The sequence below is a fragment of the Anser brachyrhynchus genome, assembly GCF_964034855.1.
Source record: "Anser brachyrhynchus genome assembly, chromosome: 21".
NCBI lineage: Eukaryota > Metazoa > Chordata > Aves > Anseriformes > Anatidae > Anser > Anser brachyrhynchus.
The window spans coordinates 3,113,893-3,138,033 of NC_137714.1; the positions used below are offsets into that span (position 1 = coordinate 3,113,893).

Genomic DNA, 24,141 nt, shown 5'->3' on the forward strand with positions numbered 1-24,141 from the left:
TTTATCAGCACATAAACAGCGAGCGCAGAGGCGCTCCCAGCGCTGCCAGCACTTTGCTTTTGGATCGTCCTCCGTCTTCTGCAGCGCTGAGTGCCGGAGCTGCCCTGCAAAGCTCCCGGGGGAGCTGCCTGGCAGCGGTGCTCCGTCCACAGCCACCACGCACCTCTGAGACCGCGCTGGTGGCCCCTTACATAAAAGCCCAGGACTAGGCAAGTTAGGTAACAGCTTCTGGCGAAGAGAAGTGCTTGAAGCAGCCCTTCCCTGTTATTTCAATCGGTGCCAGCTACGAGAGAGTTGGGGCTGGGGGAGGCTTTTCCTTTTGTGTAGCTTTGGGCTGTTCGTTTGCTCCTGCGGGTTCGGGCACGGCGACGCGTTGCGTCGCGGCTCTCCGTTTCACACCCCGCTTCTCATCCACCAGCTCGGTGCTGCAGTGCTGCACCGCAAGCACGGCTTCCATCAGTTAAAAAAAAAAAATAAATAGATTTTGCTCCGCTCTTCAAAAGCTCCCCCTTCCCCTTGCTGCTTTGGACCCAAATATCATTAAGGAGCTCGCAAAAGAGCAGACTAGCATGCGGTGCTTCCTCAGTGCAGGGAATCACGTGCAAGGAGCTGTCTTTGCATCAAATGCAGGTGGGAGAAGGGCGTGGGCGAAGGCAGGGTGGATAGAGCCGTGGTGTGCCTGACCCCTCTGCTTTTGCTCCCCCCCCCAGGACGCCCTGTTGGTCCTCCTCAAGAGCCTGATGCCCGCGTGCCTCTTCAACATCGTTGGCTTCGGCTCCACTTTCAAGACGCTGTTCCCCGCCAGCAGGAGCTACTGCGAGGTGGGTGACGGGCTGGGCGAGGTGCTGGGGGGCGCTGGCCTCTCGAGGCTGCTGCCTCCGCTGCTCCTTTCGCAGGAGAGCCTGGCCGTCGCCTGCGAGAGCATCAGGAGGATCCGGGCTGACATGGGCGGCACCAACATCTTGTCGCCTCTGAAGTGGGTCGTGCGGCAGCCGATCCCCAGGGGCCACCCCCGGCTGCTCTTCCTGCTGACGGACGGGGCCGTGGGCGACACCGGGAAGGTCCTCGAGCTGCTGAGGAACCACTCCTCCTCCACCAGGTACGGCGCTCGCCGCCACGCGGGCAAAAAGCCTGGTGTGAGCAGGGTGGGCTGCTACTCGAGCCCAGGGGGCTGCGGGTCTCCGTCGCACAGATATCCCTGCGTCAGAAATAGAGGCAGGAGAGCGGGCTGCTGCGAGCCACGGGAGAACCTCAAAGGGTTTGGAACAGATCCCAGAAGTTCAGATGCTTTTTAAACAATCAAAAGCGGGATAATTGGGCTGACGACTTCACAGGCTCTTGTCGGATGCTTCCTGCTAGGAGAGATTGACACACGAACAATCTTCCTTGCCGCTTTTTTTTTTTTTTTTTTAAAGCACATCTGGGTCCAGACCCAGCTGCTTCCAGGATGGGGCTGCACAGAATTGAATAGGCTGAAAAAGAGCGGTGGGAGAAGCAGCAAATTTGCTCCTAGCCTGTTCCCCAGCCCTGACGGTCTGGTTTCTCCTCCGTCTCCTTAAGGGAGATGAAACATGAGAAAAATGCAAGAAAAGCCTTACTCCTCTCCCGTCCCTCAGAGCTCAGGGCTGATCAGGGAAGCGGCTCTGTCCTATTTTTTTTCCTATATGGAGGGATTGTCAGGGGTACAGGACTACCCACCCCGAGCTCCTGGAGGTGTGCCAGCGAGCTGGGCACAGCCAGTGCTGGAGCTGGGGCTTGGGCGGCCCCGCAGGGCACCGCACAGCGCGTGGCTGAGTCGTGCCCGGCCTCCGAAGGAGATCAGAGCCCCGTGTAAGAGGGTGCGAATCTCCGTAAGACCTGCAGCCATCTGGAGATTAAAACCTCCAGAAGAAAAGCCCCTGCTGCAGACGCAGGTTGCTGCCGAAGGTGTTTTCCTCCCCGCGCTGCCCCCAGCCCTGGCCGTACGCTGCGCCCTGCCTGTCCTGAGCCCCCGGGCTGCCCCCGCGCCCCCCGCATCCCGCTGCCTCCCCGCGGGGTTTTGCCTGAAAGCCAACCCCGACTCGCTGAGTGGGGAGCAAGGGTAGCCACCCTGCCCGGCTGGTTCCCCTTTCCTTGAGAAAACGTTTAGTTTAATTGCGAGCAGAGATAATTGCCAGGTCTTTAATGCTGCTGACCACAGGCGCTCAGCAGGGAGAGGAGCTGACTGGGCAGCTTGCTCGCACTCAGGGAGAAGGCAGGGAGGGGGGGGGGGGATCCTGCAAATGAGGGTCGCAGCCGAAAAAACCTTGGAGCCCTGCTCGGGCAGAGAGGCCAGCAGGGAAATTGGGAACCTCTCGATGTGCCTGACGCTCTCTGTCCTCCTGCAGGTGCTACAGCTTCGGCATCGGGCCCAACGCCTGCAGGAGGCTGGTGCAGGGGCTGGCCGCCGTGTCCAGGGGCACCGCCGAGTTCCTGGCCGAGGGCGAGCGGCTGCAGCCCAAGGTACGTCCGCCCTCCCTGCTGCAGGGAGATGGGGAGGGCAGGGCCAGCAGCGAGCCCCCCAGGGCCAGTAGCGTGCCCCCCAGGGCCAGCAGCATGTCCCCCAGGGCCAGCAGCGTGCCCCCCAGGGCCACCGCATCGCTCTCCGACACTGCCGTGCGCGCAGCGAGGGGGAGGCAGCGGCTCAGCAGCCGGTCCCGCTCCCTCTCCCGGTGCTGCCTTCGCGACTCCCACTCGGCGGCAGGTGGGTGAGCGGGAGGGGATGAAAGAGCAGCCTCATCTCCGGCTGTCGGAGGGAGTGGGAGCCTGTTTACCCCGCGCGGGGAAGGGGAGAGGCGATAGCCTCAATACGGCAGCTCCGGCTTCAAAGGTAGCTGCTGTCGCAGGCGCAGGCAAGGGCAGGAGAGCCGGCATCAAAGCAGCCAATTAGTTTTGAAGTCAGGCTCGGCCCTCGCGCTGCTCAGGCAAGAAGTACCTGGGGTTGGAGGGAGGGGAACGCGCGGCGATGGCTTTGCCTATTAAGCCAGCTTTAAAGCAAACGAGGGAGCTTCATTTCCACTCTCCCTGTGAAGACCGGGGCCGGTGACTCAGATGTGCCGTAAGAACAGCCCTTCGCGGGCTCTGTCCCCTGGTAAAAGCACGGTGTCATCTGCCGAGTGACCAAACCCCAAGGGAATCGGGTCTTAAGCTCCTAAATATCTTTAAAAAGCTGCCTCCTGCGTTCTTCGTCTCTAAAGGGCCTCAGCAGCCCACCCCTTCTGCAGGAACCTGTAGCACACAGACCAGCATCAGCATTTCTGATGTAAATTAAAAACAAAAACAGTGAAGAGAGGGTTTTTTTGCCATTGTTTTTTGTTGTTTGTTTTTAATAGAGCTATTAATAAAGAGCTTTGCGGGCTGTGCAGCTTGGTGCCTTCAGCAGTCTGAGGCATCAATTAATAGCTGTATAAACCACAGCCTGGTGCGTCTCCCAGAGCCTGTGAACAAGCAGTGGGGACACCAGGGAATGGTTAAGATGCTCTGCCTGGAAATCTGGTGCTAACCCCTGCTGGTGTGCAGGAAAATGCCCGTGGGCTCCCTGCTGGGTCTGCCCGTGAGATGTTCACAGGTTTGGGCTCTCTCCTGGGTCAGGGCATGGGGCTGGCCAGGGGCTGTCGGAGACCCCCGCGCCTTTCGGGGTGCTCTGCGGAAGCACGGGAGGGTCAGCAGCAGGACCAGGCACCGCCACGGCACGCACAACCCCTGCTTTCCATGTGACTGCTCTTCTCTGCTTCCCCAGATGATCAGGTCGCTGAAGAAGGCGATGGCGCCGGTCCTGAGCGACGTGTCCGTGGAGTGGGTCTTTCCCGAAAGCACCGAGGTCTTGGTCTCCCCGGTGAGCACCAGCTGCCTCTTCCCCGGTGACCGCCTGGTTGGCTACGGCGTCGTCTGCGACACCTCGCTGTACCTCTCCACCCCCCGATCGGTGAGTCTGCCCACAACCTGGGGGCTTTTTTTTTGTTTTTCCTTCTTCCCCCCCTGCAAACCTGCGGCCGTGACTGCTCGTGGCTCGGGTGGGAAGGGAAGCAGCAGGTGAGCCACTGGGGAGCCCGACGGGTGGCCAAGGGGGGTGGAAAGGGGCAAAAAGGGCGCCGGGGTGCAAACCCATCCGAGGGCTGCAGCCCTGGGACCTGCTTCTCCGCTCTCCCCAGGACAAGAGGCGGCGGTACAGCATGATGCGCTCCCAGGAGTCGAGCAGCTCAGTTTTCTTGCACTCCCAGGAAGATGGAGCCAGCACGGAGAGCTGGAGCTACCCGGAGGGGTGCTGCCCGGCCGAGCGTACCCCGGATCAGCTGGCGGTGGGCAGGGATCCCGGCGGAGAATCGGACACGGACACCGGTCAGGTTTTCCGCTGTGCAAACGTGGGGGTGATGCCCCCGTCTTCCTAACCAGCTTTCCTCTCTGCTCTGCCAATTTCCTTCCCTGACAGCTAAGCCTTCCCAGCTGTACCTCTGCAAAGCACCAGGGGGGTTTGCAGGAGCAGTGACGGATCTCCCGAGGCTCGAGCGAGTCTGTTTGGTTTGGATGTTTTACCCAAACGTGTCAGGAAATCGAGGGAAGCCCTGGAGATCTGGCTTCCCCAGAGGTTTTCAGAGCAGCTCCAGATTTGGCCACATGTAATTATTTACAAGCTGTCCGAGCTGCCTACGGTGTGCAGGGAAGGAGGCTGGAGCAGGTCGGTAGCCCAGCCAGGCCACGCGAAACAGCTGCTTATTGCAGCGAGCCCCAGAGTTGGAGTTCAAGGGGAAGAGAAGGGGAAAAATGGCCCCAAAGCCCTGGTCGGGGCTGCGTTTCCGTGCTGCAAGGGAAACCTCCGCTACTCGTGGGGTGTTCTTTGCTTGTAATCAGAGAAGAGCTGTGCTGTGCATCCTCTCAACCTTGTCAAAAATAATGAGAAACCATGCATTTCCAAATGAAATCCTACTCTCGCTCTGACAGGAAAATGTCTGCGCTAATGAAATTTCATTAGTGAACCCTTTGTCTTCTCCAAGGAGATTTGGGTAAACGCAGACAGGTTTTTGTTGTTTTTTTTTTTTTTTTTTTCTGGCTGAAAATCTCTCAGACAAAACCTCCCAGCCTGCTCCCCTGGCATCCCCCAGGGGACTGAGTGCTCTCGTTTCCTTCTGTGGTTTTGTCACCTCCCTTCTGACCGAGCAGGGCCGAGTGTGTCCCCCTGGTCCCCAGGGGGACCGGAGCCCATCCTCTCTCCCTCCATGCAGGAACGGATGCCAAGACGTCCTCCAGGAGACGGGCGTACAGTGCCAACCAGGTGGCCAACCACGAGCCCCTCCGGAAAGAGCCCACGGCCAGCGATCCGGGCAGCGCCCTGCTGAGGAATCCCCTGCGCAAAGCCCACCTGCAGGACCTGCAGCAGCTCAGCCCCGAGCCGTGCCCGGTGGATTTCCAGGTGGGTGCCCCCGGAGAGGCTCCGCGTGCGGCTGGGGCCAGCCTGCAGCACCGGGGACGTCTCGGGTGCGGAAGGGAAGGAGCCCGGGTGACGCCAGCCCTGACGGGTGCACTTTGTGCCGAGGTGTGCCCCAAGCACGGAGGAAATGAGGACGGGATCCTGCTCCTTGCTTCTGTTTGCCGAATGCCTCTCCTCTTCCTCCTTTGCTTTGCTGTTCAGCTCACCCCCAAGCTTCTCCCTGCCCATCTGTACTTTGGCCACGCGACGCCAACTCTGCCTGGGGCGCATCCGTGCCCTGCAGGGTCCCAGGGTCGGTCCCAAAGCAGATTCCCCTGCTTCCCCTGGAAGCCACAGCCCCTACAGAGCTTTGGGCTGAGACCCGGACACGTGTGACACTACGTCTGCATCCAGCAGCGGGTGAAAGGCGGCAGCCCCGGGGACAACTTCAGGCTGCTCTGTGGAAGGCTGGGGCCGGGTCCTCTCCCCTCCTCTGCATCGCCGCAGTGCTCAGCTCCGAAATCAGGGCCGGGAGGATGTGCAGCAGCTGCTGCTGCCACACTTTTGTTCCCATGGAAACACGGAGAGGGATGGCTGGGCTTCCACTCGGCTTCAGCTGCCGCTGGGGCGCAGGGGGTCTGCAGGCAAGGCTGGGGGACGAAGGGGACGAAGGGGGTGAAGGGTCCCTGCTCCGTGGAGAGGAACGAAGCCTCTACCCTCTAGCTGAAAAGCACCTCAGGGAAGGCAAGCGCTGGTGTTTTGGGGGATGCCCTCAACCTCCCTCGCCTTGCCAAGGCCCAGCAAAGCACCTGGCCCGTGCACGAGAGGTAGAAAGGACCGGAGGGCAGTCAGTGCTTAACAGCGTGCGCCCTGCTCCTAATTAACTGCAGCCTGGTTTCGCCGCTCCGAGGGCTCCCAGCAACTCTCCCGGCTCCAAGGCCGGCTGCCAGGGCTTGACATTTTTGGGGCTGTGAAGGCGAGCCTTCAGCTCATCCCCACGCACACTGTGCTGGGATGGAAAGGTCAGGGCTGGCGGCCGGCAGCTCAAAGCCCCGGCTCCTCGCCCTGCCTGGGAGGAGAGCCCAGGTTTTGAACGGGAAGGGGCTTCTTGGCTTGTAGGCATCTCCCTCCTCTCTAGGTGAGCCTCTCCCGCTTCGGGTTGCCCCCTCCCCAGCTGCCTGCCTCCCGTTTTTGCCCGTGGGCTCATCACAAGCTCAGTGGTGCTGGAGGCTGGGTTCCTGCCTGCCATCCGCACGAGATCTGGCGCTGCAGATGCCACAGGGGGAGATGCGTGTCTCCTGAAAGTGGAGAAACGGCCTCGTTAAAAATAAAATCCCGTCTCCCCATCCCTTGTTTCCCCCCCCCCTTCCGTTACCAAGCAACTGGTGCTTGATCTTTCTGCCTCTCTTCTTTCCTTTGGCTCCCGAGCAAAGTCATTAAAATGCCTGGAGGGCTGAAACCCCTATTTCACCTCCCGCACGTCTGGGGAAAGAGGCCCTGGGGCTTCGGGCGCCTCGGGGATGCTCTGCGGATGCGCCCCAGTGGGCAAAGCTTGCCGTGTTTGCATTTCCCAGCCCTTCGCCGCCAGCCTGCGCTCCTCCACCACCAGGATCCGCGGCGCGGGTGCCCGCCGGCCGTCCCTGCTGCCCGGGAGCTGCGTGTCCTCCTGCCAGCGCCCCGAATCCCCGCCAGCGCCCGAGGCTGCTGCTGGACGGGGCTTGGGGCAGCTGGATGCCAGCGGCAGCCTGCGGTCCTCATCCGACAGCCGAAGCCCCGGCGAGCCGGGTAAGGGGGCAGAGGGGGCCCGGCCGCCCGCAACGAATTTTTGGTGGCGTGGTGTTGCCCATCAGAAAGCTGTGCTGAAAATTAGGAAGGGTTAATTGCGGTTTATCAGGGACAGAGGGGAATTGGGTTCCAGCCAATGTGGTTAACACTGTGGTTGTCCCCCTCTCTGCAGAAGGCACCCAGCATCCGTCCTTCACGTTCGAGACGGAGACCTCCTCCGACTGGGAGCCCCAGGACTGGGATTTCGGCGCTGCCCGGGGCTCCCCGTGCTCGCCCCGTGCCACCTGCAAGGCGGTGGTGAAGGGGCTGCGGGGCAGCGAGCCCGTGCAGTGGGAGGTCGCCTTCGACATCCGCCCGCTCCTCCGAGAGCGGGGCAGCCAGGAGGAGGGCGACGAGGACATGTGGAGCGAGACCTTCCACCACCTGGCAGCCAAGTCCGTCATCCGGGACTTGGAGCAGCTTGCAGAGAGGGAGTGTGAAATCGAGCACGGTAATTAACGCCCGGTAATTAACGCCCTGCGTCCGGGTGGCTCGCTGATGCTTCGCCTGGCTCTCAAGTTTACGCGAGGCGGTGACGGGAGATCTTGCGTGCCTCGCGTAGCTGCCCCTACACCTGCTGTGTCCTTTTCTTCCGCTCCTGCTGCACGTCGGCACGCTCCCTGCTCCGGCTCCTCTCCTCCACGCGTGGGCTGGCGGTGGTTTTTGAGCACTTAGTGCTAGGTGGTGGCATCAAACTCGGAGGGTCCAGCAGCAGCCAGGTGTCACCGCCCTGAGCTGCACGCCGTGCATCTCCTCAAGCTTCTGCTCCGTGAAATAATATCTGCGCGTGTAAAAGCAGAGGAGAAGCAGCACGAGGCATCGCTCGGAGGGATGCCCTCGCTGCTGGGCTCGGAGCCCAGGCGCCGAGGTGGGTCAGGGAGCTGGGTCCAGGGCACGGGTGCTGACTCCGGGCATCTCTCCCACGGCAGGGTCAGGCCGGCGGTACCAGCTCAACGCCGTCCACACCAGCAAGGCCTGCAACGTCATCAGCAAGTACACGGCGTTCGTGCCGGTGGACCTGAGCACCAGCACCTACCTGCCCCCCTGCGTCGCCTACACCCGCGCGGGTAATGCAGGGCTGCAGGCAGAGGGTCCAGCCTCAGCTCGGGGTGCCCAGAGGTGGCCGAGCTCGCCAGTCCGTGGGTTTTGTGGTTCCAAGTCCCTCGCTCACGCTGGCAATTCCCTTCTCTCGCGCCAAGGGCAAGCGGCCAGGCAAGGCAGCCCGAGGAGCCTCAGCTCGGGACACAGGAGGCACCGCGGCTTTTCCCCGGCACGTCCCCTGTCACCCTGCGGCCAGGACGGGGATGATGGATTTCATGGCACGGGTAAGGCTCCTTGGCTTTTTTGTCTCCTTCCTCTTCGTGGTGTAGTCCATTAAGGTGTTCATTTATTTATTTATTTAAGGGGTATTTTCTCTGGTCTTTTTTCTTCTGCCTTCTTCTTTTAATACGGTGCTCGGAGGAGATGCTGCTTCCCATGGCTGCCAGGCATGAAATCCATCCTCCAAGCCTTGGAGATGGCATTTCCGACACCATAGCCTGCTGCCGTCACATGCAGGACCCCCCCCAAAAAGCCCTGGCATTTGCTCTGGACAATTAATCATGCATCTGCCCGGAATCCATCTCCTTAAACAAGGCAAAAGCTGCAATTTACCCTGAAACTCCCCAGCCGCAGGCAGCGCCTGCTGCCCGTGCTTGGGAGTTAATTGGCAGCCGCGGCGCAGAGAGCACGAGGGATGAAGCGGGGCGTAATTAGAGGCGAGGGGATGCGAGGCACTTGCCTGTCACCAAATCCTCTGCTAATGAAGACAAGCTGGGCTGGGACCGCGTCAGGCATTGCCAGGGCTGCAGCTGAATTAAAATTGCCTCCGCATTCAGGGGCTTGCGTGGCGGGGGGGTGAGGAGTGCTGGCACCCGAGGCAGGCGAAGGCGAAGGCAGCGTCGGTGCCCGGCAGGCAGCCCATGGTGGCCTCCTCCTGCCCCAGCAGCGGGGTGGAGGTGGGCAAAAGGGGTTGGTGATTTTGGGCGGGTGATGCTGATGCCGTAAATCCCTTGCAGATGCGGACGAGGCCGGGCCGTCGCCCTGCAGCACCCCGCTGTCCTCCGGCTGCCGTCCCCCAGAAGGTAGGGGAAGGTGCTCGTGCCTTTTCCCGAGGTGTGGGTGCCCAAAGGTCGGGGTGGCCCCGGCTAAAAACCTGGAGCTGATTCAGGCCGGGCCTCACTGCTCCCCGTGGCCGCAGCCCTCCTGAGAGCCGCTCTCCAGAGTCAGGCCAGGGCATGGGAGCTTGCAGGGAAATGGCTCCGGGCTGCTCAAACGTAATCACTGGAAATCGAGTCAGTGATTCGGGCTCCTCACCCAACTTTCTGCTGAGTATTCTTTTTTTTTTAAACCTTATTGCCTACAATTAGGCCTGTGAGCGCAAGGCCTGGCTCTCTCCAGAGGTGCAAGGCACAGAGCCCTGGGGGGCATTTCGTACAGACCTTCCCACGCTCGTTTTTAAGATGCACAGGGATTTCGTTGTCCCATAACATATGCAGGCAAGGGGAGAGGCAGGGTTTTGGTGGAGCTTCAGCAGCCCAGCGAGGCACCCCGCACCCCAAAGTTGTGGATTTTGCTCCCTGAGCTCTGACATTTGCTCTCCTGCAGCACTCGCCTGACTCCTGCCTTTATGTTTCTTCCCAGCGCCGTTCCAGAGCCTGGCTGCCTCTTCTGCACATTCCCCAAAACCCATCGAGAGCCTCTTTGCCGCGAGGTAGGGTCCAGCTCCACCTCTCTCTGCTGCCAGCAGACCTGCAGGTCCCGCGGGTCCAGCACGGACCCAAGCAGAGGGACGAGCAGCGAACGTGGTGCTGGTGGCTGGGGATGGGGACAGTTCGATGGAGGGGAGGTGGGCGCTGGAGGGGGGGGACACAGGCAGGTGACGGCCACCCCCCTGTCCTCCCGCAGGCTGACCCTCCACAAAACCAGGCTGCTGACTCGAGCTGCCAAAGGTTTCATGAGCAAATCTCCGGGCAGAACGAGCGAAGCCAGCTCGGAGGGTGACAGCGAGAGCATCGACTACCTCCCTCTGGTGAGCAGCTCCCGGCTCCGGCTGTGGCTGTGCGGGTGCTGCGGGGGGCCAGGGACCCCCGGCTCGTCCCGGCGGGCTCTTGCTGGCCAACAGAGACAGGAGCTGCTCCATCTGTGCACGCTTTCTCCCCGAATTCCCCAGCAGAGGTTAGTATCTCAGAGCTCTGTGTGCCCACTGCTCCTTGCAGGCGTCTCTGCAGCTGGCCTGCGGTGCCTTCCTCCTGAACTCGGCCTTCTGCGAGGCGCTCGGCATCCCCATGGAGAAGCTGAAGCGCACGTCGCCTTTCTCCTGCCACCGCCTGGCGCTCAGCCCCTCGAGCTCCAGCAGCGCCAGGAAGGCCGTGCCCGGCGGGGAGCACGCAAACCTCGGGCACGACGGGCGGCTCCTGGTCCCCGATGGCACGCGCGGAGCCGGCAGCCCCACCGAGGATGCGGCCGGCCGCCCCCGCCACTTCTCGGGGAGCGCCGTGGAGAGCATCTCCAAAGCCCTGCGAGCCGAGAGCGAGCTCTCCCCGCCGGCCATCACCATCCGTCGCTTCTCCTCCCCGGAGCAGCACGGCCCCGAGGTCCAGGCGCTGCTGGCCGACATCGAGCTGCGGCGGCAGACGGAGCCCGAGGGGATGCTGTGGGCCACGGCCGTGGCGCTGGCCTGGCTGGAGCACAGCTCGGCGTCCTACTTCGTCGAGTGGGAGCTGGTGGCGGCCAAGGCCAGCCTGTGGCTGCAGGAGCAGCGCTTCCCGCAGGGCTGCAGCCTGGCCGCGGTGAAGGCGGCGGCCCAGCAGCTCTTTGTCTTGCTCAGGCACTGGGAGGAGAACCTGGAGTTCAACCTGCTGTGCTACAACCCCAGCAGCGTGTAAGGAGCCGGGGGGAGGACAAGAAGAGAGGCTTGGGCAGCGGGACGGGGACCTGCCCTCAAGGGAGCAGCCGACGCTGTGCCTGAGGAGCTGAAGGCGCAGAGCGCGGCCCCCCTGGGCACCCAGCGCCGAGCAGAAACACCCTGCGTGAAAACAGCGAAAGGAAACTTAATTCCCTGCCAAAAGGCCAAAACGTCCCATCCTCCTTTCCACGCAGGAGCCTGCTGCGCCCTCCTGGGGGGCTCTGCCCTCCCCAGCTGTGAGCGACACCCCCCTGTCTCCACTCCTTTTCTTCCCTGCTGCTGTGAGAACGTTTTCCAGCCCAAAGCTCGCTTGTTACTAGAAGTCAGTGGCGTTCCCGACTTCAGTACAGCTTCCAGGCATTATTTTTTATTTATTTATTTATTTTCTTCAGCTTTCTGCTGGAGAAAGGCCCTGGTTCTGTTTCAGCTGCACTGGTTTCGTCTGGGGGGGCTTGGAAAAACCGAAGGAAACGCAGCTGAATGACGGGCACGCAGGTTTTGGCTCCTCCGCTGAGCAGGGATGGGTGGGAAGGGGAGTGTGAGAGGAAGAGATGAAAACTGCAGCTGGAGAGTGTTGGAAAACAGCGGGAAAATGTGGAAATATTGGCAAGGCTGTTCCCTTTGAGACAAAGCATCTTCTCTTTTAAACCTCCCCGGGGGGGGAAGCCTCCTCTCGGCTCCCCAGCAGAACGCCGGGAGCCAGGAGGGGCTTTGCAGGAAACCTTTTGCTTTTTCTGACCGGAGCTGGTGGAGATGGGGATCTTCACGGCTCTGTTAGCACTGGGGTTGTTGCCAGTCCCAAAGCAACGAGTCCCAGCTCCAGTCCGATTCTTGCTCCAAAAAAGCATCAGGGAGAGCTGCCACTTGGCTGTTTGGTGCCAAACAGCCTGGTTTGCGGCGTGCTGTAGCTCGTGAGCAAAACCTACCTCTTGTTCCCTGCCTTTCCCTTCCCTCCACCCCACCTCTGCTCCCCAGGACTTCCCCAGCAGGGTTTATCCCCGGGCACAGCATCCCAAGCCCTGCCTGCCTCACCGCTTGCTGGCTTCCCGACCTCCTGCTTCTCCCCAAAGACCCAGAATCTCTCCTGGAGGCCGCCTCAGTGCTCTGCTCACCCGCAGCCACTGGCAAAACGAGCTTCTGCTCCAACACGGGAGCTGCTGGAGCCAGCAGCTCCCCTGCGCCGGGTTTGGGCCGGGCGCTCAGGGCATTGGCACAGCCCTCCCTGCATCCTCTTTTTGGGGAGAGGGGCCGAAAGGGGCCGGTGCTGCTCTCACCGCTGCCCTCGCTTCTCCAGCATCCCACGAAGAGCCTCTCGGTGCTGGAGGATGCTCCAGGACAGTCCACGCCAGGGCGCCAAGGCTTCAGCGGGCGAGCATCCTTCAGCGCCTTGCCTTTCCCCGCTCGGTGTGCAGCAGCCTCGCCGTGTTGCAGCAGGTTCCCGGTGTCCGTCTGTGTCCATCCGGGGGGGTCCCCGAGCGTCCCTGCTCCATGTCACCTCGTCGGGGTCCCCAGCTCCGCCGGGGGCTCCTCGGCGCCGTCGTGTTCTCCGTTGTCGTTGTCCCGGTAAATCAGAGCCCGCTTGATTTGTCCGCCGTGGGTACGCTGTTTCGGGGTCTCTGTCCGCAGTGTGGTGTGAGTTGTGTAGGAAAAAATGAACAAACAAACAAAAATACACAGAAATCCACCTCCTGACTTTGTGCGTGAATTACAGCCGGGGGATCAGAGGGGAAGGAGCCACCGAGCTTGCAGCAGGCCATGAAAAAAGGATGGCAAAAGCCACTTTATCAACACGGTCCCACCCCAACCGAGCTGGTGGCACCCGCCATGTGCTGGAAAAGCGCCCACCCGCCATGCTCTGGGTTTATCAGCTGCCTTCGCTTGGCTAATTGGGCTGCTAATGAGAGCAGGGGGGTGCCAGGGTCTCCCCAGCATGGCGCTGGGTCCCTGTGGCCGCAGCCCCTGCCGTGTCCCCCCCGTTGTCCCGGGGGTTTTGCCCTGGTTCAGCCGCGGTCCACAGCCTGGGTGCTGCGGTGCCGTCACCAAGGTGACCGCGAGCTCCTCATTAGGAGAAATTCGTTTGGTTGCCGTTGTCAGTCGGGGCTTAATAAATAAACTCCTTCCGTGCTGTGGAAATAAATATTTGCCTGCAGCTTCTGCACGGCGAGAGGGAACGGCTCCCGCTCCCCGGGGAGCCAGCACCGGCCAGGATTGCTCTGTGCTTTATGCAGAGGGGTGGTTTTGGGGTGAGAACCGGCCCGATTGGGGCAGCCCCGGTGCAAAACTGCAATCCTAACCTGGGCCTTGGAGCCCAAACCCCGCTGTGCTGCAGGGCATCGGTGCCGGCCACCGCTGCGTCCCCCCGGGACCCCCAGTGGGGGCTCATCAGCCGGCCCCGGGGGGGGGGGTGGGGGGGAGCCTTCGCTCGCCTGGGAGGGTTACGAAACCCGCGGGAGAGGGGGAGGACAGCAGAGCTTAAAAAAGAGCCCTCGCCACCCCCCAGCCCCGCCGGTGCCTGCTGGAAGGGCTGCAAGCTCGCCGGCAGCGCTCCAAGCACAGATTGCGCCTCTGCCCCCGTCCGCCCGCCAACCCGCCGCCGACGGGCGCTGCGGCGAGCAGAGCTCCAGATATTGCTGGAAAACGGGCTTTTTAGCAGCGTTTCTGTGCTTCGTAACCCCCCCCCTCGCCTCCTCCTCCCGCTGCCCAGGCCGGGGTGCGGATAGCGGCGACGCAGTGCGGCCGCAGCCGCCCAAAATTGGGGTGGTTTTGGTCCCGTCTCTTAAAACAGGCGCAGCGGAGCGCGATCCGCCCGCGGTGCTCAGCAGGGTGTTGGCACCACCATAACGAGCCCTGGCCCCAAAATCCCAGGGCAGGGGGGGGCTCGGGTCAGCCACGGCGTGGTCCTGCTCGAGGGATGCTTCTCTCTGGGGTTTTCGGCATCCCGGGGGATGCGGCCGCTCGGTGCCGTGGGCTTCGGCGCTCCCGAAATAGAGCCCGGGGCAGGTTTGGGTGTCGGAGGCATCTGAGCGCAGTCATGTGGATGTTATGCAAGACTTGATGATGGGTTGTAAACAGCTATTAAAATGATTGACGGGCCCGGGATGAAGTATTAGGGGGGAGGAAGGGAAAGATGAGTAATAATGATTAAAATAATTAACAAACCGAGACGTTCCGTAAATTAGGGGGAAAAAAAAAAAAGCTTTGTGAGGCTGGAGGAAGGTGCTGGGAAGGAATCGTGGCCCGAGCGTGCCCCGAGCCAGCGGGTGTGAGGATGGGGAGGGTGCCGGCGTTGGTAAGAGGCACGTGGATTTGGGGAACGAGGTTTTTTCCTTCCCCCTCACCTTGGCATCCACCTCCCTGCGCCACTCGAAAGGGCACCGGGTGCCTCAGATGGGCTCCATCACTGCTGCTGGAGCCCTCACACCTTGGAACCCCAAGTGAATGGCTTTAAAAAGCAAATTTGGAGGAAAACCGGGTGGATCTGGGTCCATCGAGTGCCACCAGGTCCCGGCAAACTCCGAAGCAGAGCCTGGACTCGGCGCTGAGCAAAGCGGTGGGCCTGGCCCCGAGCTAACGAGGAGAAACGAGCAGATTATGGGGAAGACAGCTTCTATTTATACATAAATACTGCAGTAATCAGCAGCGCGGGGCAAGGGGAATCCAATAGAAATATGTGACTGTTTAAGAAGCTTTTGGAGCAAAATGTTACACAAGCGGTTGCGTTTGGCTTGGCTGGATCCCCAAACCCCAGGAAACGGAGCCAAAACCAGGAGTGACCCCGGGTGCCAAGGGGAAGGTGAGGGGGTTCCCAGGGGCTTCTGCCCATCGGGTACGGGGGGACGAGGGGTCCCAGCCCCCCCCTAAACGCAGACCCTGGGAGGGGAAGGCAATGCTGTGGCGTTGAACCCCGACTCCTCGCACCCCAAATGGGTGCGGAGCGCGCCCGCGGTCCCCCCCCCGGCCACGAGCAGCCCCTGGTGATTCGGAGCCGCCTGGCAGAAATACATCAAAGCCAGCGTCCTATATATAAAAGCACATATGGATTTCAGGGGCGCTCGCGCCCGTGCGTGCAGCAGCGAGCTGCCAGGGCTGTCAGTGGGTGCTGACATCTCCCGTAAATAGCTGCCGGCCGCCCCGCACCTTCGCGCGCCGCCAACGCCTCGACCCCGCTCCCGTCCTCCCGCAGGCAGCCTGCATGGGAAAAAAAAGGGCGTTTTGGGCTTTCTGGGGGGGGATTTACTGAGGTTGGCAGCTTCGTAACAGCCTCACGTATCAGCCTGGACAAGGGGTTCAGCACCTGGTTTTAATGCCTTTTTTTTTCTTTTTTTTTTTTTTTTTTTGTCTGTGCAAAGGGTGGTATCAACACTGGGGTCAGCTGCACCGGGTTGCTGTGGTTTGGGTTTCCTGCAAGGAAAGGGTTGGGGGGGGGTAAGGAAATTGGTCTGTCTGGATTCCCTTCCCTAGGCTCTGCTCACGTGCAGGGGGATGGTGGAAATTCGGTCCTTTGTGCCGTGAGGCTCCGGAGCTGCTGCATCCCTGCTAAGCACCGGGGCTGCCGGTTGCTTTGCAGTGTTGCTTCTGAGGTTTAAATTAAAAAGAAAAAAAAAATAGAATACTGAAAAAGAAAAGAAAAGCTTGCACTGACGGTGCTCTCCCCGTGGCCCTTTCTGGTCCTCCCTTCTGTGTCCCCCCCCCCCGAGCCACCTCTCCCAGGCTGAGCGCACGGGGCTGAGCGCGGCCGTGAGCGTGGCTCTGCCTGGCTCCCGGGGGGCTCTGTTAATTGCTCACCTCATTAAGCGCAGGGATGTCACGCCGCAGGTGGGCAAGAACAGCAAAGCTGGGGGCCCGAGAGCTTCCCCTTCCTCCCCGTCACACCGCAGGGCTGAGGACTTCTTCGTGGTTAACCCGCCCCAAGGGGAGCTGGCGGCACGGCCAGCTCCGCTGGGGGGGACCTGGGGGCCACCGTCCCTGGGGTGCTGGCCTGGGCTGCAACCCCCTTAAGGTTTATTTTTATTTTATTTGGCTTTTAATCCATTCTCCTACAAGCCGTGGAGGGAGCAGGGCTCGGGATGTCGCTGCTGGTCCCCATCCCTCGGGGCGAGGCCTCGCACAGATGCCAGCTCCCGGCGCACCCAGCACCCAGCTCCCCTTTTTGTCTCAACCCCCTGCGGAACCAAGACCCTCCTGCCCCCTCCTCTCCCCAGACAGATATTACATATTATATTTACATAATTACCTCCATTTCCATCTGCATAGGCTCCCAGACCGGGGTGCCTGGCGCCGGTGGGGGTTTGGGGGTGCCAGGAGGTGCCACGCGGTGCTGGTGCGCTCGGAGCAGCACGGGGGCAAGCGCGGAGCTGAGTCAGAGCCTGGCCCCGGCCCCGCTCCGTGACTAACCACCGGGGGTTTTAAGGTGCTAAAATCACTTCTTTTTTCCTTTTATATATCTGTTTGCTGGTTATTTTGCTTTACTTTCTGTTAGCGCCCCAGCCAGGGGCTGGTGCTCCAGCCCGTGTGCGTGGCTCCGGCTTCTCCGCTGCGAACAATTTCGTGGGAAGGGGGCGAGCAGCCCCAAAGCAGCAACATTTCCCCCACCTGCCAGGGAGTTTAAATACCCCCGAAATTCCCAAATGGGAAATGAACCCCCCAAAATCATCGCTTCTCCCTGCGTGTGGAGCTAGGGGAAGGCGAGCAGGGATGCTGGTGCCGCGGCTTTTGCTCAGGCTTGGCGCTGGGGGAGCATCGGCTGCCGCAGGCAGCTCCCAGCAAAGCTTCCTTGTTTTTGGGGTGGCAGCTCGACGCCTTGGGCAACGTATGAACGAAGGTGTCTGATGTTCTGCTTAGTCCTCGTTAGTGGAAGCAGCTCTTTGTAATAGGAGCCTTAACCCCAGGCCAAAGGGAAATGGGGAGCCTGGGGGGGGAGGGGGAGGCAGCAGGGGGGCTCGGGGTTCTTGCAGGATGCCCCCCGTGCCCCGGAAAATCCCCAGTTCCCAAATCTGGGGTACGAAGCTCTCACTGCGGTGCTGTGAGACGTTTCCCTGCCCCAGCCAACCCCACGCGGTGCCGCAGGGACGTGCTCCACGGGACACTCAGGGATGGGGGCGTCTCTACCTGTTGTCCCCCCGCCAGAGCAGGGACCCCACGTCCCCCCAGATCCTCCGGCAGGAAAAAAACCACCCCAACATCTTGGGTCCATGCTGTTCTCCTGGAGCAGAACACAAATCCTATGGGAACAGCCCCCCCCCAAAAAAACACACAACCTCTGAACGCCCTGGAACAGGGGGCAAGGGGGGGGCAGCACCCCCCCAGGGCACAATGTACCCGAAGTCCCTTTGGTGTGGGGACACGGTGGGGGGAGACAGCCCTGCTGGCTGGTCGGGGCAGGAACACCGGCATGAGGAGGGGCCCAATGCCGTCAGAACAACTGTTTTTTTTGGTTTTTTTTGTGTTTTTTTTTTACCCACCAAAGGTCACCGAAACTGCCCAGTTTTGAGCAACCGTGGCTTTTCAACGAGGAACCTCTGCCACCAGCCCTGCTCCCCCCGCGCCGGGGTTTTGCCGGGTTGGGATCCGAAACCACACGGGAGCCTCCCCTGGTTTTCACCTTTCCCCTCTCGATTTTTTCCAGTTTTCCCCAAAATGTGAGAAATCTCCCCGTTCGTCCAAAGGGTGAAATGCCCAGCAAACCCTGACCAGATCCCGCTGTTCCCCCACTACCACCACCAGGCTCTTTTGGGGCGGGATGGGGCCGGCTCCGTCCCCTGCCTCGGATGCGCGGCTCTGGCGGCCGCGTCCCACACCTCGCTCCCCGTGTGAGGAATAAAGACATGGCTTTCGCAGGGAACTGCTGCCCTACTTTGCCGTGCCCTATTTCTGGTGGGGACGAGGATTTATTTCAGGCGGCACCGTGGGTGCCCGTGCTTTTCTGCGGGGTTTTGCAAGCCGGGGCTTCGCTTGGGGCAGCGTGGCGAGAGTGCTCCACGGCAGCGCAGCTCCTTTCCTCGGGGCTGAGAGGCTTTGTTTTGAGGTTAGAAATGGTTTTTCCCCAAAAAATAAATAGATGAATAAGAGCGCGGCCTGCCTCGGTCCTGCACCAGCTGCTTTGGGAACGTGGAGCCCGTAGGGGCATCGCGTGAGAAAACCCCGAGGACGAGGCTGGAGCAGCCCTGCTGGTGTCCCAGGGAAACCCAAACCCGGCGGGATCCCCGGCCTTTCCCAACTCGAGGTCTTGAATTCCTGCCCCGGACGCGAGGGGTGATGCTGCCCGAGGTTGCTGCAGTGGGGATTGGGAGCCTGCAGAGAACGGGGTGGCGTTGGGGCTAGCTGAACCTTCCCCCGCGCGCTGCGGTGTGAGGGACCCCGGCACCTTCCCCAGCCCCAAAACCCCCAGACCCCAAACCCACCGGGGCACGGGATGGAGGCGCACACCTGGCTGGGGGGCTGCCGCCCTGCAGGCACTGCAGGGAGCTCAGCACCTCGCCCCTCCAGGCCGCTTTCCCCAAAGCTCTCCAGCAATAAATCCACGAACCCGCAAACCGCTCGCGTTTCATCTTTTTCCTTAATTTTTTTTTTCCTTTCCCCTACCGAGAGCAGCCGGATGGACCCGGCTTTTATTTTGTGCGGTTTCCATGGGGATGCAGCACTGGAGCTGCTCAGAGCCAGCTCAAGGAAGGGTCGTGTGTGTGTGTCCCCCCCCCTTTAGCCCCGTGTCACCGGATCCGTCCTCGCCCCGCCAAGGTCACCGGGGAGCCCGCGGGCTGCGCGGGGCCATCTGCTAAATAATGCACGCCATAACCCCCGGCTTAAGCCTTAAATCCTCCTTCGGGGCAGCGTCTCCGCGTGGCCGGGGAACCCCGGTGGGCTCCTGCCCGTCGCCACCACGCTCTTCCCCTTTTTCCCCCATCCTCCCGGCTGCCTCTGTCCCCCCCGGGGCCCCACCGCGCACTCCCGCCCCATTATTTATTGAGCACGGCGGCCGGCGCCGCGCATGAAAGATGCATGGGGAAGGTCGGGCTGTAATGTAGCAGGATTGCCTCTTCTTTCGGCTCCCCCCCTGCTTCAGGATCCGGTTTTCTCTGCTTCGTCCCCCCCTGGCTCCTCCTGGGTGTTGGGGGATTTGGGTGCTGTGGGGATGGGAGGAAAGGGGAGATGTGCCTGGCATTTCCCAGGGCCGCAGGTCGGGTTTTTCATGCGAAACGGAGGGTTTTTGGCGAATCGGAGCAGGTGCCGGTGGCTGCATCCATCCCTGGTTGGTTTTTCCTGCGGTGCTGCAGCCACCAAAGCCGGGTGCAGCATGCTCTGCTTGCACCCAGACATCCCGTGGGTGCTGCCGGGTGCAAAACCCATTAATTTAGGGGGAAAAAAACCCTCCTGTGTGCCCACCCCCTGTTCATCGGGGTCACCGGGATGGAAATCCCCAGCGCCGAGGGCTGCCCGTCCTGCATGGCCACAGCCTCGGCTGAACCCACGGGGAAAGCACCACAGACAGGTTGAATTTTATTTTTTTTTTAAGGGAACGTTTTAACCAATCTTCCCAGCCGTCCCGTACCCGTTAGAAGCTGCATGGGGTAAAAAAATGAGAAATAAGCAGCCAAGCTGCCCTGCATGTGCGGGGGGGATGAGCGCTGGTGGGGTAAGGCATGCCCAAAAAACCGCCCTGCCTCCGAACCCCCAAAATCACGAAAGCTGAGACCAAAACCCACCCCACGGAGCGATCATGGCACCCCTTTCGGGTACCTCCCGCCTCTGCAGGGCAGCACCAGCTCTGCCCAGCAGCAGGTTTTATTGTGGGATATTTATTTCTGGTAAGAACCCCCCCCTTCCCCGTTTCCCCCAGCTCCATGCCCAGGGCTGCGCCGTGGCTTCTTGCGGAGCCTCCGCTCGGAAAAACGCACCTGGGGCCCGAGGATGCGCCCGCACCCTCGGGTTTTGGGGGGATTTCTGAAATCTGGGGCCTCCCCACCGTGCTGCCCGAATTTTCTGAAGTTATCGGTGCCTGTGCCAGGGGAGGCTCTGCAGGCGCTGAGCTTCAGGGTGAGCTGCTGCGAGCAGCAGGGACGGAGCTGTTTTGGGGTTCCCCGTGCCCCCCGTTGGCTGCTCAGGCAGCCTCGCACGGAATTTAACCCCAAATTCCTCCCCCGGAGGTGTTTTCCCATCAAACCAACGAAATAAATAACCCTGCCCCCAATAAATATTAATGGCAATCAATTATTCAGACGCGCCGGCCCCGGTCACGGCTCCGTGCCCCCCCCGGCCCCCGTCAAAGCACGGCAGCTCCGGCTCGCTCGGCGTTTTGTCTCATTTTCCTTTTTATTGGTACATTGCAGAAATAGCCCTGTGTAGTGGAGGAGAAGTGCACCATACACGATATTTAAGAAAAGGAGGAAAGGAAACCTGGCTTGAGGTCTGTCATTCAGAGTCGCAAACAGAAAACAATAAAATAGGCCCTCGCACGAGAGGTGCTTGGTTTTTTTTTTTTCTTTTGTTTTTTTTTTTTTGCATGTCATGCAAAATAGTTAAAAAGAAAGACTAGAAAAGAGAAGTCAAAGAAACCCCACGAGAGACCGACAGAGGCGTAGGAGCCGAGCGAAGCCCCGGCGCTGCCCGCGAGAGCGCAAAGCCTGGGCAGGAAACGCGGCTCTTCGGCACCCAGCGTTTGGCACTCTTGTGATGATTACATCCATCAGGTTCATTTGTGATCGATTTTTTTTTTTTTTAATACAGTCTATTAAAGAGAGGAAACTGCCACAATATAAGAAAAAAAAAAAATTACCCACACTACAGACTGCATGGTTGTTAAAAAGGCCGAGCATCCCCCCCGTACATATAAAATCTCCGTCTGCACAGAGCCGTTTGCTCACAGCAACCAAGAAGTGCAAGCTTTAAAAAATAAAACCACAATTCTCCCTCCAGTCCGTTCCTTTATAAAAGTTGTGTTTTGTTTTTTCCCCCCCCACGCATTCCATTGTGAACCTTAAAACGCGACCGAAATATAGATATCTATATATATTTTATATCATTTCCCAACATCGAAAGACACCAACGTAAAAAAAAAAATAAAATAAAATAAAAACAAAACGAAATCAAAGAGCAGAACCAGTAGCATGGTACCTCCAAGTGCACGGATTCATTTTTGCAAGGTTAACTCGTGTAAACAAGGCGCCCGCTCGGCGCCACCCGAGGGTCCGAGCCCCGGCGCTGCGCTTGCCGTCCCCGGCGCAGAAACCCGCAGCGCCTCCGTCCCTCGCGAGCCTTTGTGGACGTGGCTGGGGGGGGGATTTTGGAGCGGGTTTTATTCTTTTTTTCCCCAATTATTATTTTTTTTGTACGGAATTTTGCATCTCACGGGGATCCTGTGCTGTCCTGTCGCCTGCATCCCCTGCGCGGCGTGCTGGCGGTGACGGCGCTCCGAGCCCGGCGCGTTGGTTCTCCCGGTGCCTTTTTTTTTTTTTTTTTTTTTAGTTAATTTTTGCCAAAACCCTGGGATATTGGAAACCGCCCCCCCCCACACCCGGCCCCGGTTTTCACCGAATGTCCCCGGAGAGGTATTAAACACCGGGAGGGGCCTTTTCGGAGAGATTTTGCAGCACGTCATCGATTCTATCATCTTCGATAACCACTGGAAAGCAGGAAAAAAAAAAAGAAAGAATGGGAAAAAAAAAATGAAAACAAAAGCGGGGTTGTGAATGCGGTGCGGCAGAGCCCGGCGGGGAGACGGTACCGGGGGGGGGATGCGGAGGGTGCCCGGGGTGGGGGGCACGGTTCTGGGGGGGGGATGAGGAGGGTGCCCGGGGCAGGGGGAGCACCCCAGGGGCACGGTCCTGGGGAGGGGATGCGGAGGGCGCCCGGGGTGGGGAGCACGGTACTGGGGGGGGGGATGCGGGGCACCCTTGGGATCCCCGGGGCAGGGGGGAGCACCCCCAGGGCGCGACCCCAGAACGGGTGCGCTGCACCCCTGGGGACACCGAGGGACCCCCGGGGGGGTGGTGGGGGGGATGCGCCGCACCCTCGGGATCCCCGGGGGTGCCAGACGCGGGGCGAGCATCCCCGGGGGGGTCCCCGCAGCAGGCTCCCGGCGCTCCCCCCCCCGGCCCGATTTCGGTACCCACCTCTCTTGCTGCGCCCGATCTGCCCCAGCTTGGGCGGCCTCTTGCCCTGCCCGGCCGCCAGGAGACCGTCGGGGCCGCGGAGGCGGACGGGGAAAGGCAGCTCCCCCCCCGCCGCGCCCCCCGCCAGCTGCCCCTCGCCGTAGGGCGGCCCCTCCGCCATGCCCGGGGAGGGGGGGGGGGGGGGACCCGGCGGCGGGAGGGGGGGGCCCGGTGGTGCCGCCTCCCCCCCCCGACAGCCTCCCGGGGCTCGGGGGGCCCGCGAGCCCCCCCGGGGCAGCGGCTCGGCGGAGCGGGGCGGCCGCCCCGTCACATCCCGGCCCGGCCCCGGCCCGGCTCTGGCGGCTCCGGTGGCTCCGCGGCGGCGGCACCGGCGGCGGCGGCGATAGAGGAGCGGGGGGCGGGGAGCGGGGCGGGGCGGGGAGCGGGGAGCGGCCCCCCCACCCCGGGCCCGGGACCGCCTCCCGGAGGGGTGGCCCCGGCAGGCTCGGGGATCCCCGGGGTGCCCCGAGGCGGGGGGGAGAGCCCCAAGGGGCCGGGGGGTGAGGGGGTGACCCGCTAAAAGCGTCGAGGTGGCCGGGGGTGCCCTGTGACGACCTATGGGGAGCCTGGAGCCGCCCTATAACCAGCTATAGGGAGCCCGGAGATGCCCTATAACAACCTACGGGGAGCCCGAAGCCACCCCAAAACAATCTACAGGGAAATTGGAGCCACCCTATAACAGTCTATGGGGAGCCTGGAGCCGCCCCATAATAATCTATGGGGAGCCCAAAGCCACCCTATAACCATCTATGGAGAGCCCAGAGCTGCCCTATAACAATTTACGGGGAGCCCAGAGCAGCCCTATAACAGTATATGGGGAGCCTGGAGCCGCCCTATAACCAGCTATAGGGAGCCCGGAGATGCCCTATAACAACCTACGGGGAGCCTGAAGCCACCCCAAAACAATCTGCAGGGAAATTGGAGCCACCCTATAACAGTCTATGGGGAGCCTGGAGCCACCCTATAACAATCTATGGGGAGCCCAAAGCCACCCTATAACCATCTATGGAGAGCCCCGGAGCTGCCCTATAACAATTTATGGGGAGCCCAGAGCAGCCCTATAACAGTATATGGGGAGCCTGGAGCCGCCCTATAACCAGCTATAGGGAGCGCGGAGATGCCCTATAACAACCTACAGGGAGCCCGATGCCACCCTATAACAATCTACAGGGAAACCAGAGCCACCCTATAACGATCTATGGGGAGCCCAGAGCAGCCCTATAACAGTCTGTGGGGAGCCTGGAGCCACCCAATACCAATCTATAGGGAGACCGGAGATGCCCTATAACAATCTATGGGGAGCCCGGAGATGCCCCATAACGATCTATGGGGAGCCCAGAGCTGCCCTATAACAATCTATAGGGAGCCTGAAGCCACCCTATAACAACCTATAGGGAACCCAAAGCCGCCCCATAACAGTCTGTGAACCTGGAGCCGCCCCATAACAGTCTATGGGCAGCCCGAAGCCGCACTATAACAATCTATAGGGAAACTGGAGCCACCCTACAACCATCTGCGGGGGGCCCGGCGCTCCGTGCCACCCTTCCCCAGGCGGCCGCGACATTTCCCCGGCGCTGTCCCGGCGGAGGGCAGGAATCGGCCGCTTTTTGTTCCCGGCACGGCCCCCGCTGCGGGCGAGGGGCACAGCGGGGCGGGGGGGGGCAGGCGAAGGCCGCGGGAGCGGGGCTGGGGCTCGCTGCGCCCCGTCCCCCCCGTGCTGCCCCCCCGAGCCCCCGCCGCCCCCGAGCCGCCAGCTCCTTACACAGGGGGCGGCTGCGCCGGAGACAGCGCGGGGAAAAAACCTC

General features: G+C 61.2%; 2 protein-coding genes across 18 annotated transcripts in view; one reads left to right on the plus strand and one right to left on the minus strand.

Annotated features, from left to right (window-relative positions):
* VWA5B1 (von Willebrand factor A domain containing 5B1) overlaps positions 1-20,787 on the plus strand; it is a 33,741-nt gene extending 12,954 nt beyond the window's left edge. For 7 of the 17 annotated variants that reach the window (XM_080564019.1, XM_080564028.1, XM_080564030.1 and 4 more), the window contains 11 exons: positions 711-1,099; positions 2,367-2,481; positions 3,758-3,943; positions 4,170-4,356; positions 5,238-5,425; positions 6,997-7,207; positions 7,380-7,697; positions 8,176-8,571; positions 9,304-9,369; positions 9,929-9,998; positions 10,193-20,787. In XM_080564019.1, coding sequence (XP_080420145.1) covers positions 711-1,099; positions 2,367-2,481; positions 3,758-3,943; positions 4,170-4,356; positions 5,238-5,425; positions 6,997-7,207; positions 7,380-7,697; positions 8,176-8,571; positions 9,304-9,369; positions 9,929-9,998; positions 10,193-11,255 — 3,189 coding nt within the window. In that variant the 3' untranslated portion in view covers positions 11,256-20,787. The remainder of the gene's footprint in view (positions 1-710; positions 1,100-2,366; positions 2,482-3,757; positions 3,944-4,169; positions 4,357-5,237; positions 5,426-6,996; positions 7,208-7,379; positions 7,698-8,175; positions 8,572-9,303; positions 9,370-9,928; positions 9,999-10,192) is intronic. The other 10 variants (XM_080564029.1, XM_080564033.1, XM_080564020.1 and 7 more) reach the window with 6 other exon arrangements.
* On the minus strand, positions 20,480-23,186 carry CAMK2N1 (calcium/calmodulin dependent protein kinase II inhibitor 1). Its single transcript, XM_080564059.1, has 2 exons — positions 22,298-23,186; positions 20,480-21,807 (listed from the first exon to the last, which is right to left on the minus strand). The coding sequence occupies exons 1-2, from the start codon at positions 22,455-22,457 to the stop codon at positions 21,737-21,739; spliced, it is 231 nt and encodes a 76-aa protein (XP_080420185.1). The 5' UTR covers positions 22,458-23,186; the 3' UTR covers positions 20,480-21,736.
* Between the last annotated feature and the right edge of the window lie 955 nt (positions 23,187-24,141).